The sequence below is a fragment of the Dermacentor albipictus genome, chromosome 1, assembly GCF_038994185.2.
Source record: "Dermacentor albipictus isolate Rhodes 1998 colony chromosome 1, USDA_Dalb.pri_finalv2, whole genome shotgun sequence".
NCBI lineage: Eukaryota > Metazoa > Arthropoda > Arachnida > Ixodida > Ixodidae > Dermacentor > Dermacentor albipictus.
The window spans coordinates 56193208-56209160 of NC_091821.1; the positions used below are offsets into that span (position 1 = coordinate 56193208).

The window sequence follows — 15953 nt, forward strand, 5'->3', positions numbered from 1 at the left end:
CGACATCTGATACTCGCTATTCGCATTCGAATCGTATTACTAAACGTTGATATTCGTCCACCTCTAGGGGAAACGATAAGCTAAAGCGAAATAAAAGGGGAAGAAAAAAACATTTAACCGCCAGTGGGAGAAATTCCGCTTTGGTGACGGCTGTCTCTGAAAGTTAGCATTCCATATCTCTATTTATCTACGAGTAAATGTTTCAATTCGCGCTATGCAGGCACTGCTTATACCTATAGCTTTAATTCATTCTATACTATACTATACTATTAAAGTACTATCGAAGACAGGCAGCGCTTGCGTGATGGTATGCGCAACACAGATGTCTTGCTCATTACGTCATGCAAGCGCTGGCCTACTTCTAGAGCGACAAACTGCAGTAAAATCTCTGATGAAAAATTCACGAAGCTAGTCGTAAGTAAGGGTGTTGTTTGCCATTGGCCGTTCGCCATCACTAAAAATATGTCCAGTGTCACGATTGGCTAGCATCTCTAGCTTAAGTACTTCTTGTGTGTGTGTGTGTGATACGGGACCCCGGTTTTGCCCGATAAATGATGTAGAGTGCAGACTGAAGTGATAGGGTACGTCACTTACTTCTTAGCGCCCACGGTTCCAGGCTTCGCAAACCACGTACCAGCTTCAGGAGGCCTAGGCTGCATGGGAACGACAAGTCTGCCGCCAGAATTTTCCGGGCCAGTGGGCTCGAAGGATCGAGCACGGTGTCCAGGATCCCTCGCAGAGAATCCTCCATAGTCAGCGGGGGAGCTTCCACCTTGGAATGGCCGCCATCATCAGTTGTAGTTACAGCACTACATGAAAGAGCCGCGCACACTAGCAACACCGCGCGGATAATCGATCGCGGCGTTGACGGTGGCATAGTGAACGCAAGGTTCAGTTGGTTCTGCGGCAATGATCACGATCCCCGCGGACGCGTGAACAGTTGAACACGTTGTTTAACTGTGTAATTGGGGTGATTAGATAAACTGTTATCAGCGTGTGGCACTCTCGGAGTGCGCAAGTTGACCGGTGGTATGCCGCGATAGCTCTGCAGCGAGGGGAGACACCCGGTGGAACTGGTCGTGAATATAGTCGAGCGTCCTTTCTCAGCGAAAGTCAGCGAATCGAGTGAGCAGCTAAAACAGGCTGGTGCCCTGTTGTCGACTCGATCGGCCACGTGACCGGTGGCACAAGCTTATCGTGAGGCGTATTATGCACTTGCACCAACAATGACTTGCGTCTGCGGTTCAGGTACTGCATTCGCTTTATTCATTTCTCACCCCGCACACCACCCCACAAGGTAGCAGGCAGCAAGGTGAAAGCGCGGCGAGCTGGTATGCGCAAGCTTGTATCACATCAATCCCGCTCCGTGACGTAAAGAGCCTACAAATAGCCACCTGCGTTTTCAAAACCCTCGTTTTGAAAAAGATCTACGTTGATGTTCTATCTTAGGTGTTTTCTTTTTTCTCAACCTAGCATTCCCTCTCACTCGGGCGCCGTTCTTCTAAGGTCAACAGCCCACACATTTGGAGTTTTTGTATTTCACTTTCGCTTTCGCCCCGTACTGGCGGGTTTGTTCGCGCATCCTGTTTATATCAAGAGCCGCACCCGAGTAGTTCTGAGTATCGTCATGGGATGACGTCATTCCGAGAGTCATTTCGCAAGGTGTTTTTTTTTTCTTTCGTCACGATCGCGTTTCCTTCTCACCCGCCGCGCCCCGGGCAGATTATCACAGCTGCTCATGCAGTAAACATGAGTCGGCAACCTGGAGAGCGCTCACGACCTTTTTTTTTTTTTTATTGATATGATATAAGGAGATGTTGGCGCGCAATTTAAGGCGCCGGCTACTCCTTATCTCTTGGGTGATTCCATCATACATCATTCAGGGTTCACGGTTACATATCAAATAATCATTTCACACAAGCACCAGGACTTATAAAGCAACGTTTCCACAGGAAGACTATGGCAAATGTCTCCACACCTATGTAGTCGAAAGTCTCAAAAGTAGAAACGATACTGTCGCCTAATAACACATTTTCTAGTCAGCGGGTCAGCGGGTACATACAGTATACATGGCAAATGTCTCCACACTTATGTAGTCGAAAGTCTCAAAAGTACAAACGATACTGTTGCCTAATAGCACACTGTCTAGTCAGCGGGTGGTATATACATCGTGTAAACAATCATTCACAGTCACAACAAAGCAGTCAACATAACATAATTCCCAAACAGATGGATATATAGAGTCACATTGAAATGAACAAAACAATGAAAGCACTAATAAGGTCCAGCGATGCCGCTGTCTTCAAAGAAAGTCTTTAGGGCTTTTAAAGCGCTCTTCTGCAAGGCCGTTGTTGGCCAAGGGCCCAAAAGTTTCCTTAAACTGAAAGGTCTGCGGTCTAATTTACTTAGCGCTGATTTAAGTCGGCATCTTGGTGTGTCGTGATGTGGGCAATCTAGAAGGAGGTGATATATATCTTCATCTACAAATCCGCAATCACATTCGGGGGTTTCCGCTCGGCCAATTCTGTGTAAGAAATGCTTTGTGTAGGCAGTGCCTAGCCTTAATCGATGAATAAGCGTTTCCATAGTTCTATCTAATGACAATGAAAATTTGAATTCAATAAATGGATCAATATGATATAAGTCAGAGCTCTTAGAATTCTGGTCAAACCAAGTGTTTCTAGACATGTTGAAAGACGTTGTCCTTATAATGCAGCGTAATTCATTCTTTGATATTGGGAGCGGAGCCGTATCATCTTTCAGGTGCGCTTGTCGTGCTGCTTCATCAGCTGCTGTGTTGCCAGGAATGTTGCAATGCCCTGGTATCCACTGGAATGCTATTGCATGTTTTGCTTCGCTTGCCTTTGTGAGGTATTTAAGTGTTTCATATATTATACTGTCGCTGAATGTTTTCCCCTTTGTGCTGCAGAGTGATGTTAGTGCCGCCTGTGAATCGCTGAAAATTACCCATTTTTGCGCTTCTGCTACTGACAATATAAATTTTACCGCACATAGGATTGCGAACACTTCAGCCGTTGTGGACGAAGTCGCACGAGATAACTTAAATGATTCTTGCTTGTTGAGGTGCGGTATAATGAATGATGAAGTTGAAGAGGTTGCTGTACTGGAGCCGTCTGTATAGACGTGTGTGTATCCTGAATACCGCATATATATCTGGTATAGTGCTAGTTGTTGAGCAGCTTGAATGAACATGTCTTTTTTGCTGAATATCCCTTCTACTGATAATTCAATTTTTGGAACTGCAAGCAGCCATGGAGGATATTCGATGTCTGAGTTCCAAAATTCATTTTCTGGCAATATGTGAAGATTTTCTTGAATTTCTATATGAACATAACTTCTACCTCGATTCATTATGTCTAGAGCCAATGGGTGGTTTTTATGCTGGGTTTGAAGGCGGAAATAATGCCGGCATGTTTCTGTAGTTCGCATAACTGGAAATGGTGATTGGCGAGACTCAGCTATTACAAGAGAACTCGAAGTCGCTCGTGGAACTCCTAGACACAGGCGTAGTCCTCTAGCTAAAAGTCTTTGAAGTCTCTCTTCTGACGTGTGGGAAAGTCCGTGTAAGATGGGCGCGGAATATGCAATTTTTTGTCGTATTAATGCATTGTAAACAGTCAGCATGGACGATACTGATCCACCCCATGATGTGCCTGCAAGTCTGCGAAGTACAGTCACAATGGCATTGACCTCGTTTTCGAGTTTTTTTAAGTGGGGTGCCCAGGATAGCTGCCTATCAAGTATTATGCCAAGAAATCGATGCTGTGTGACAATCGTTAGAGGGTGTCCTTCCAGATTAAGAGTGAAATTTTTTAACACCTTCCGAGTGAAGGGCAATACAGCAGTCTTTGCATGTGATAGTACCATTCCTCTTTCTCTCAAAAATTGGTTGATGATATTTATGCCGTCTTGCAATGCCATCTGGAGTAGTTGAGCTTTATACCCAGATGTCCAAATACACACATCATCTGCATACAATGAAAACTTTAACTGTGATGGCAGTCTTCGCGTTAAATCAGCCATGACGCAGTTAAAAAGGAAGGGGCTGAGTACGCTGCCCTGTGGTACTCCCTGTTTGACAATATGTTCAGAACTCTTTCCTTCACCCGTCTGAACAAATATTTTGCGACCTGATAAAAATTCAGAAATCCATCGCAAGGACCGGCCAGAAAGACCAAGTTCCAACATGCTTAGCAGAACATGAACGTGACTAACGGTGTCAAATGCCCTCTTGATGTCTAGGAATACTGCTATCGTCATGTTTCCACGTGCACGCTCGTGCTCCACACAGGTTACTATATCTAATATTGCATCCATTGTGCATCTATGTTTTCTAAAACCTACTAAGTAGTTGGACAACACCTTCGTTTCATTACACCACCATTGAAGTCGCGCGTCAATCATTTTCTCCATTACTTTGCATAAACAACTTGTCAAACTAACGGCGCGGAAGGATTCAAGGCACAAGGGCGTCTTACCAGGTTTTAAAATTGGTATGATTCGAGCGACTTTCCAAGAGTCAGGTACAGTTTCCTCTATCCATAAGTTATTATAGATGTCTAAGAGCGCATTTGTACCTGTCGGTCCGAGGTTTCTTAGCATATTGTACGTAATGCCGTCCGGCCCAGCAGCGGACTTTTGGCGACATGAGGCAATTGCACATTGGAGCTCGTTTAATGTGAAAGTGTGATCTAACTGAGGATGTTGGGCCCAGTAGCAAGCAGTAATTTTTCGCTTAGCCAACTCTACTGAAATATCAAATTCTGCACATTGTGATGAAAAGGCAGATCTGGAAATTAGCTCACAAAATTCATCTGCAACTAATATTTCACACGTGTCCCTGGCTACAGCGAAAGCACGAAATGGGAAGCTTTGTGTTACAGGTCCGCCTAAAGAACGAATTACTAGAAAAATTCGTGGGACAGCCGTATGAGGAGACAGCGTGCCGCAGAAATCGCGCCAGCGCCGTTTGCCTAAGCTTTCCATTCGTCTGCGCATTACATTGTGTATTTTCTGAGCGTTTCTGTATGCTTCTAAACTTCCGCTCCGTCGGTAAGCTCTTTCGGATCGGCGTCGGATGGCTCTTAGGTGTTCATATTCTCCGTCAACTGCAGCATAGTCTTTTGGTATTGGGACCTTCTTTGTGCATATGTTCATATTATCCTGCAAAAATTCTGTAAATTTTTCCACTGTTGCATGTTGGTTAATTTGATCCGTTAGGCGGTATCGAAAAGCTTGCCAGTTGGTTAGTCTGCTGTAACGCCTGATATCATAGTGCATGCTAGGGTGGTTAACAAGAATGGGAAAATGATCACTTCCGCGCGTTTCCATATCTGTTGTCCATCCCACACCATTCACTAGATCATGAGAACACAGGGTAACATCTATGCAGCTTGAGTAATTATATCCACGAAGGAATGTTGGCGACCCATCGTTTAAAACAGTCAAGTTGCATTTATCTATGGCGCATTCAATAACATTACCCCGTGCATCACAGTGATCACTGCCCCAGATGATGTTGTGTGCGTTGATGTCGCCACATATAAATACATTAGAATGAGCTATTTTGAATATATCCACTAGCGCTTCTACTGAAATCCGGTTTGAAGGTTGTAGATATAGATTAATCACTGTTATACAGAGCTTGCCAAAGGATACTTTACATGCGATGAATTCCGGGAAGTCTGAATCACTGGACTGAATTTGATAGGATGGTAGGTCCTTTCTGACGCACAGGAGCACTCTGCTAACAGCACCTTGACGAGAAGTCTTATATATCACATAATTCGAGAGGCGAAAGTCGTCAGTGATTCCCGCCTCTTGAATGCAAAGTATTGGGAAGTTGTATTGCACAAGCAGTTTACGAAAGTCAGCGCACTTTCTTCGAAGACTGTTGGCATTCCACTGAAATATGGAGACATTTTTGTAGCGGTTATTCATGTAGTGCCTGCCGCAGTTTCGGCCCGGATTGTTGACACAACAGTGCTTCTAGAGGCAACAAGGCTTTTACTTCTGGTAGGTTGTTTGCTTCCGGCAAAGCAGATAGGATTGCCTTAAGAGCTGCGAAAAGCATTGGCAAAATCAGTTGTGTCACCGATGCTGTAGTATGTTCGCTATTAGCTGGTGTTACTTCTGCAGTGGATGCGTAAGGTCGCTGAGAGAAATGTGTGGGAGTACAGGAGCTTTCTTGTGTATTACTTTCTGCCTGTTGTCCTCTGGGTTTCCGTAGTACTGATGCATAGGACTGGGCGCTTGACTGTGATCCTCTTGATTGGTCGCTTGATTGCACTGTTGGTTGTTCTCTAGAGGAGGGATATCTTGTTGGTGCTCTTGGCTGTGGTGGTTCCGGTGCCCGCTGAGGTGGGTGATCTGGCACTGGATGAACAATCTCGAGGTTTGGTGCGGGTTCATTGCGTCGCGGTTGTCTTCCATGAATTAGTTCATGTCGACGCATTTGCGCCGCTGCTTTGTTCTGTGGGCAGCCTGAGAAGGAGGCGGCATGGTTCCCCGCACAGTTCGCACATTTAGGTTGAAGAAGTGACTTGCACTGCTTGTGGTCATGGTCTTCTGAGCATATTTTGCATCTACGTTTGCTACGGCAGGTTTTCGCCATGTGCCCGAATCTCTGGCAATTATAGCAGCGAAGTGCGGGTCCTAGGTATTCCTCGACAGGGTGACTGGTGAAACCCAAGTAAATTCTTCCAGGAATAGGGCGGTCGTCTCTGAAAGTCAAGATTACCGTGTGAAGTGGATATGACTTCACTGCTCCATCTTCTTGGCGGGAATACCTTATCTGTCTGCGTGCCGATATAACTCCTGCGTCTTTCAAGAAGTCTAGGAGTTGATCGTCTGTGTACTGCAGAGGCACATGTTTTATTTTCCCAGCGTTTCGCGTGTACGACTCTGGGATGAATGGCTTGACTTCCAGGCCACCTACACTTGAGAGCATCAAAAGGCGTTTCGCCGATGCTAAGGAAGCAACGCTAACACTGAAACTTCCATCTCTGGTCGTCCTGAAAGACTGTACTTTCTCTTTGGCAGCAGAAACTATTTCGGCAGACACTCGGTTTGGATTTACTTGCCAAAAAGTAGTACCTTCATTTGTTGGGCGAAAGACAACCGGAATGCCTTCGGCTCGCTTTTTCTTATACGTGACCATAGTAAATGGCGCATCTTCACCCATATCTTCATCATCACTTAGCTCATAAGTCGATGTTCTATCATCGTCCTTGCCGTCTTCTAGGCGAGGTTTCTTGGTCTCGGCTTCACCATCAGCCATCATTCCTGAGTTCACTGAAGTTGATTCTGAGTTGGGGAGAACCAAACGTGCCGGCTTTATGAAGTTTTGTGACGCTTGCAAGGCTCCAGGCTTTTCATTACGGCCCGTAGCGTCTTTCATATGGCTTGTTAGGTTTGGACGAGCATAAGGCTCGTGACGATGTTCTCGGCTTCCGACCACCGTAGCGGCGGGGTAATAGACAGGTCTTCAAAAAAGAAATGTCTTTCCTGTAAGGCGCCTGGCTCGTCGAATCTTCACCCGATCTTCACCCGATCTTCAATCGTCGTCAAAGGTAACCGTAACTATCCAAAAAGCCAGAAAATTCAGAGCACCACATAAAAACAGCGACCGAACAGATACACTTCTTCTTCCTTCTTCGCTCACGACCTTCAGGTATAGTTCAACAGCCGAAGGTGTTACCTTGAACGCATTCTCTTTCTCTTGATATCGTTCGCACATAGAAAGAGAATACGCCGGTCTTTTCCGGTGACGCATTGAGAACGAAAACTCGCTTCCGAATTGCAGCTGAATGAGATGAGAGGCGGCGAATGCTGCATTGAATCCTTTGGCATGTCACAGGTGGCGTGCAACGCCGACATTAAATGGTAAGAAATTGCACTGGCGGACTACCACGAAGAATTTGTGAGCAACGTTTATCAAACATTTTCCCTGATAGCGCTAAAGACTACATTGGATTTTTAGTCAAAATCGTCCCGAAGAGCCAGAAAGATGCTTTTGGGAAACTATTAAATGCAATGCCACGGAATTTTGTAGCACATCTTGATTATGAATTGCATGAAAGTGGTGCCTTTTTTGGACTTCCGCGAAGCAGAGAGAGAGAAAGCAAGAAAAGTAAAGACAGGGAGGTCAACCAGACGAGCCTATGATTTGTGACCCTACACGGAAGTAAGATAAAGAAGGAAGAGTAGGAGAAAAAGAGAGAGAGAGTGAACACTGAAGCCACTCAGCAAGATGTCACAGTAGGACTATAAACCATAACTTAGGCCGGTACTCTTGAATAACCGCAGTATAGCGCGCAAATAGCCTTTCGCGCCAGCGATGAAGGTGGCTATGGTCCCAGCATTATTTTTTCATTGAGAAAGTAGTATCGAGTCTATACGGTTTAATGTTACTCAGAGAGAAAGGCATTGGACGTCGTAGTGAGGACCGATTCACAAGAGGCGCTCAGTGGCTTTTTCGCACGTGCAGGAATCGGCCGCTGGGCTATCGGCAATCCGAATACGGTAAGAGTAAGCATTTGCAAGTGCCACTACCACCTATAAGCGGTACATGAATGTAGCTTCGAAGCGAGAGAGGTCATTTATCAGTTGTAGCGAAGGGCTCACGTTACACAGCTGTTAAGAAGACATACCCCTTATCAATAATACCAGCATCATACCCCTATCAAGGGGTCTTTAAGGAAATAAAATGAAAATGAAATGAAATATCACTTCATTACCGCTTGAACTCCATTTCGCAGTTTGCAACATATGCCGTCAAGTGAACAATTAAAAAGATTGAGTTGTGAATTGCGCAATTTAGTTTGTAAATTTGTGAATTGTCTGGTAACTTGCGCCTCTTCCAGAAATACGCCTCAAGTAGCACAAGAGTACTATTCGTCCCAGGCGACTTTCGATAATGTGTTACAGCTAAAAAAAGGGGTGAGGCGGGATGGAAGGGGGTAGACGTAAGGAATGCCAGGTGGGTAGCTAATAATAACTTTAATAACATAATAGCAATAACCCCAAAGGTGGTGGCATAGGGGAATATAATGTGTTTTTTTTAAGCAAAAGTAAGGGGTCCTTTTTCCTAAGCCGAATTGTTAGGTTTTGACAAAGTAAACGACATGGAACCAATAGACAGCATGCTGCTGATGTTACGTGAACAGGGACATCCTGATTTCTAGCTGATAACTACCTAGCGTAGTAAAAAAAAACCGTAGAGTATCTTTTTTTTTCTGGAATTATGGAGCTATCAGTTGAGTTTATAAGGTCCTAGCAACCTTCTGCGAACTGGGATACTTTTGTGACGCGCTAACTGGCAGCCGTGTGAACACAGTTAAATATAGCTGGCCGCTTTTATATTCTGAAGGGCCCAGTGATGTAGAAGTTATTAACATAAACCTCAGCTTATCCATGCTGGTCCCCCCTGGACACGCCCCTGCGGCACGCTATTCCTGCACCTACCTCGTTGACTAGGCAGCCACGCCATCTTGGACAAGGTATCACTGGATGAGAGAAAACGATGTATAGCAGTGTTCCATGCTCAATCTCCATTGGGTACGGTTTACGTCTCATTTTCCCTTTATTCACGTTTAATTTCAGTAAAGAAAAACAAGGATTTTAGAGGATTTCATATTTTCTAATGTTACTTTTATAGTTTCCCACAAAAAATGCTTTGTAAACTATGAGAGTAAGCTGATATTTTTTTTTTCAGGACGAGAAGACGTCGAGGCCCTGGGGCCCTATAACGTAAAACTATTCCAATATGTTTCTATTCCAATCTCCTGACGTCAAATTTGCGTAACCACCAACGCAAGCACCAGGAGGTCACCCGCAGGGTTGTCTGGACAGACCAATCAAACGGTATTTTCGTTTATAGGAGGTCACTTTTGTTTGCTTGAAAAACGAATAACATTGCCTACACAGAGCGGCTTGTCGTATCTAATTGGCTGACAAGAGGCGACGAGACCGCTCAAGTGGAGAGGGATTCAATGGGGCCGAGCCACTGCACTGAAAGTCGATAACCGGATGAAGAGGGCGGTGCCGGCGTCTACGGTTGGTCGACTTTCCCTTACTTAGCTTGCGGTGGCTGGTCGAAAATCGCGGCGGCATGCCACGGAAGCTCAAGAATGACGCTAAAACGGACCCTCAGCAAAGAAGAGTTGGCAGAATGAGGGGGTAAAAGTGCCGAAGTGCTCCAAAACGTTACACGGCCACGCAAGAAGTTTTATTATACGCAAATATTCCCGTGCTCTCCGGCAGGTGCAAGTAGCCAGCGTCTGAGCGATCGGCGGCAGCCATCTTTTATTCCTTTCGGAACGGGGCAGCCTGCGGCTATTCCGAAGCAAATTCAGTTTTGTTCGGCATATTAATGCATCTTTATCGCGTACACGTCATTTTGACGTGGTGAGTGCTTGTGGTTTTGTGACGTCGCGTGACAGGCAGGTGAAGTGGGTGCAGCCCGAAAACTTTTTACCAATAGCCGAGCGCTAATGGCGAAAAGGGGTCGAATCATAAATAACTGTTTTTCTTTTTTCTGACAAATCATGCATAATCAGTGTGTACACACCATATCAGATGGGGAGGTAGCGTGGTTTTCGTGACGTCGCGTGACAGACAGGTGAAGTGGGGGTGGTAGTAAAAGTTTTTGACCAATCGTGGAGGGCTGATAGCAGAATTAGAATAGAAAAGTTTGGAATAGTTTTACGTTATAATGCCCCTGTATTCTTTGCTGTTTGCATACGTACTTTCTGGCTTACGTGCTAACGTACAAAACTCAGCGCTAAAACGAAAGACGCTCTTTCTGTGTCCCCCTTCCTTAGTGTTTATTTTTTTTTTACCTTGCACTACACTACTTCGAATATGAGTACACAACATGGACGCTGAGATATTTTTGGTCCCATGAAACCAACATATGCACAAATGTTCTAAAAGCGGACTGAATTCATGGTTGAAGATAGCTTTACTCTGACTCAACATAAGAAATTCAAACGAGAGGTATTGACGTTTCTCCACCTATACGACCAGCCGTGTTTGCTTAGTGGCTATGTTGCTGGGCTGCTATGCACGAGGTCGCGGGATCGACTCCCGGCCCCGGCGGCCGCATTTCGTTGGGGTCGACATGCGAATACACCCGTGTACTTAGATTTAGGTGCACGTTTAAGAAGCGCAGGTTGTCCGGAGTCCCCCACTACGGCGTGCCTCGCAATCAGATAATGGTTTTGGCACGTAAAACCGCGTAGTTTAATTTCAATCATTAGTACACGCTGACACAAATGCAGGGATGTACAGTCTACTCGTCCCACAGGTCCTTGTAAACGCACACGGTTGGTGTTGCACGCCGATTCACCACGACGGCGGAACCACGATTCCAGAAGTTTTACTTTGTTTTGTTAAGTTGGAATAAACCTGTTTTCAATCACGAATCCAATCTAGTAGCCCGATATGCAGTCTTAATTTGTTGGCTTGATTTCAATTCTGAGAGGAACTATTCCATCCTTTCTTACGCTGCAATTAAGCTACCCATTAGGACCATTTTGTGAAGTAGGAGATCAAGGTTATAACGCATTTGGCGGTTGTTGGAAATGCAATGCGTTTCAGTAGCAGTTCATCCTTCCCCAAACTACTGCGCAACCACAATGTGTATATATATAATGAACAAGAATGAAGAGTGTCAACGGAGGGGCTCAATTTTTATTCATCATATCACAAGTAGCCAACCAACATGCACCAAGGACAACACAGGGGGAAACTACTTGTATGTACTATTGTAATCAAAGAAATATGATGTATTATTGGAAAGGAAAATCGAGGAAAAAACAACTTGCCGCAGGTGGGGAACGATCCCACGTCTTCGTATTACACGTGCGATGCTCTAAATAAGCTACCGCGGCGCCGTTTCCCCATCCACTGTCTTGGGTATTTATGTTTTAGTACTAGAACTAACCTTGGGAATTTTAGTGCCACCACTCACAAACCCTGGCGGCGGGTGTGGAACATCCTCCACTTTTATTGTCATTAATTTAGTATTTGTTTAATTCAATTAGTAAGTACTACAAGTAGTTTCCCCTGTGTTGCCCTTGGTGTCTTTATCTATTGGCTTCTTATGATATGATCATATATATATATATATATATATATATATATATATATATATATATATATATATATATATATATATATATATACAGAGGGAGAGAGAGAGAAAAGACACGTAATACCCCCTCGTAACAATACTTTTATATACTGCACAAGATGGCCTTGTTTGGGTAACATGAAAGAAATTTAACGTGGTAACGTTAGCCCAGCGATAGCTGTAGTTTTTTAAAACCTGTACCCTGCCAATTTTGTTGCATTTTTTGTTGAAATATTGAAAAATATTTCTATCGAAATTAAACGAGCAATAAAAGATAGTGGTTGTGGAATAGTGTTTTAGTGCCCTTACTACAACAGTGACGTTCTTGGTTCGAATTCCTGCCAATTGCGGCAATTGTTTTTTTTTTACCTAATCTACGTTTCCGAGGCGTTAGAAAGTGCTGTTATCAAGATAGTAAGATTTCAAGATCATAGACGGTTAGAGCAATGAAACAGCGTTATTCCGACAATTTCTGTCGGGGCAGTGCCGTCCGACGAACGTGTCTTAATTTTGCGGAATGCAGACATCATCTGCAACACAAAGGCCAAACATATTCCATGCGTGACAGTGGTCGTGAATGTCACAGCGAGCACATGAAATGCACTTTGCAGCTGCGTAGTAGGAGGGTATCTAACCGAATCGGAACTGAAGGGAAAATAGGAGCTGAACCAAAAAGCAGAGCTCAACCTTCGTTTTCAGCTGAATGGTAACCAAACTTAACCAATATTTTTCCGACATCTTGGATCCGAACCCGGGGCTGAAGTCGCGATGCGTTTCGTTCGTAAGTACGAAAATACAGGTCCCTTGCTCAACGTGGCTTCTTCAAAAATAGATTATTGACCACAATCACAACAGGAGATTGCGGTGTATATTCTGTGTGTCTTAATTTCGTCCTTTATTATTCGCCATTCTATATGTTACAGATATGGGTCGGTATATTCACCAGCACTCAATCGAAACGCCGTGTGAGAGCGTGAGAGCCTTTTGCGGATATGGGATCAGAACCGGAACTTTTTAGAAGAACCGTTTCGAACCGGTTCGACAAACGGTTGAGCCGGCATCCTTTGATGGGCCTTGGCACGCCAAAGGAAGACGTCGGGCCACGGCTCAAAGCCTTCTACAGCCTGCAAACGATTCTCACGCTACAGACAAGACTCAAGTAACTTCATATAAGCTCAAGTCGATTCTATAGTCATTATGGTATTAATTTTTGTGCAAACAAGGCTGTCCCTTATCGATGAAAAATACGGGCGCATGCTGCCAGCAAATGGGACCGGAACGATTCTGTTCACCTCCTTGTTCTATTTAATGCTGTGCGCGGCAGGTGTAATCCAAATACGCATGAGAAATCTATATCGTTGATATTCCTGAGGTCCTTTCTGGCTCAGCTTGGAGTCAACAGTGACGCGACATTGTTTCATGTGACAATTGCGGTGAAAAAAAGAGGGAAGTGAATTCATAGACCAGGGGCCAAATTCACAGGTGTTTTTGTTCGTAAGGGTCATTTGCCATCAGCCGGTCACCTCTATTAGGAATATGTTCAGTATTAGGAATGGCTAAAAGTGTTTCTTACGAGCAATTCGAGTCTTTTTTTTTTGCGCATACACGTGCCCAGATATGCAGGAGATTAAGAAATAGATATTGTTATTTAGAAATCCAAGGAATTGTCGGTGTGGTGAGAGTTTGATATACTTGATACATGCATTTGGAGTAATACTAGGATATATCGGTATAATCCGTGTGTTGATGTGACTTCGAGAAATAAGACAGCTCAACAAGGAGAAACACGACCGCGGTGGCTGCTTCTTGCTTGACGGCCTCATGGTCATGAAGTAATTTATCTTCGGCATCAATATACGGCAAATAACACAATCGCGCAAAAGCCCGTAACGCGATAGGCACGTTAATTCAAACACTCAAAAAGCATGTGACAGCGGCAACGTTTCGGCTGTTCGAAATAACGGAACTTGCATGGATGCTTTGCCATAACTCAGTTGCAGGCAGTACAGAACAAAACATTCTTATTATGAGCAAGACCTCTCATACACGTCCGTGTCGTTGCCAAACCATAATATATTAGCTCCTCGGTAGTACCTCAACTCCTACTGGTGTGGTGAAGGCTGATGTAAGGTCGCTAACAGTTGCAACTGAATGCAATTATAGTTGTTTTTAACGCTTTGGACAATGTGGCATTCAAAAACAAACAATGTGCCCACGCGCATCGGGTCACAGTGTATTTTATTTCACCCGCAATAATAAACACACCACATACACCTATAGGTGTGCGTCACGTAAGGGTAGTAATAAATTATCTGTTTCTAAATAATTTGATAGCTGAGGCTGAAAAACGTTGTTTTCTCAAACTTTTCATTCTTCTTAATTCCGAGCCATTATTGACCTGTGTGAGCCCGTTAAAACCTGTTCAAGCTGGTTCGCACCACTACATTTTTGCTCCGCAGCTGAACCTGAACCAAACCGAAAAATATGGAGTAGCCTCAATCTGAACCCGAACCGAACCCGAAATCTTCTCGGTTCCGCACCTTGCGAAATAGTGCCTATTCGTTGTTGTGAGCGCATTGGATGTCGTAAACCAGCCATGACGTAGGATAGTTTTTGGCCTAACGTCTCACAACCGTAGCTCGAAAGATCTCGATGCGCATTACGTCAAATAGAAGGCTCGCAGATTTGGCAGGTGACAATGATGGATTTCAGTGCACTTGTTTCCTTTACCTTGTTATTCATTTTTACAGGCATATGGATATCGAATATCTTGCGCTCATATGAACCAATGTAGCCATGCGCAGGTTTGCTACCAATTGAAGTCAACAATATGGGATGGGCTCTCAACGTTATTAGCACAGCTGCATGAAATGTGACTTTAGCGCACTGAGCAAATGCTTACTGTTACGCATACACACAGTCAAGTTCCCGCTACAGAGCTCAATTTCCGGCCGTATCGCTTCGTCGCTATTTCTTTCTTTTGTTTTACAGCATGATGACAAGGAGATGATGCCGGGGCGCGAATGCATTCCGGCTATATACTGTTTGGGTGATGAAAAGGAAGCGTCACACACATACACTTCTCCGTATTTATGTACGCCATTTATGTAGAAAACCGAGATTTGTCACCGAGAGATGCACATGCAGTAGCATTACAACAACAGTCAAAACGGCACAACGTGTTTCAAGACAATATCTACAAATACATCTATATGATATGTACTGATAGAACCTGCCACGTAGCATTCAACGTGACACCAGACATGGAACACTGGTATATGGAAAACTGGGGGTGCATTCAGTGTCGGGGGAGGGGGCAAAGTCTGTTATTTGACCCTCTCCGGAATGCGTTCCGCTTGTCCTCATTAACGAATTTGACTAGTTACCTCTGTAAGGCACTAGAAAAAAAAACGTACCTGCCAGATCAACAAGGGACACTTCTAAAAATATCTTCAGCAACAAAAGCCAAGTCGCCGTGAAGAATGCGACTGAAATCTCAACCTGCCTTAACCCTTTCAACAAGTTGCATTGCTTTGATCCAAAACATATATGTATCCTCACCCACTCCTACCCGCCGCGGTTGCTCAGTGGCTATGGTGTTAGGCTGCTGAGCACGAGGTCGCGGGATCGAATCCCGGCCACGGCGGCCGTATTTCAATGGGGGCGAAATGCGAAAACATCCGTGTACTTAGATTTAGGTGCACGTTAAAGAACCCCAGGTGGTCAAAATTTCCGGAGTCCCCCACTACGGCGTGCCTCATAATCAAAAAGTGGTTTTGGCACGTAAAACCCCATA

At 44.5% G+C, this 15953-nt stretch overlaps 1 protein-coding gene across 2 annotated transcripts in view; it reads right to left on the minus strand.

Annotated features, from left to right (window-relative positions):
* LOC135899295 (nose resistant to fluoxetine protein 6-like) overlaps nucleotides 1-15953 on the minus strand; it is a 93399-nt gene that overhangs the window by 43905 nt on the left and 33541 nt on the right. Inside the window, exon 2 of one of the 2 annotated variants that reach the window (XM_065428538.2) lies at nucleotides 595-772. In XM_065428538.2, coding sequence (XP_065284610.1) covers nucleotides 595-751 — 157 coding nt within the window. In that variant the 5' untranslated portion in view covers nucleotides 752-772. Of the gene's footprint in view, nucleotides 1-594; nucleotides 1467-15953 lie in introns of those variants that run through there. The other variant, XM_065428537.1, reaches the window with a different exon arrangement.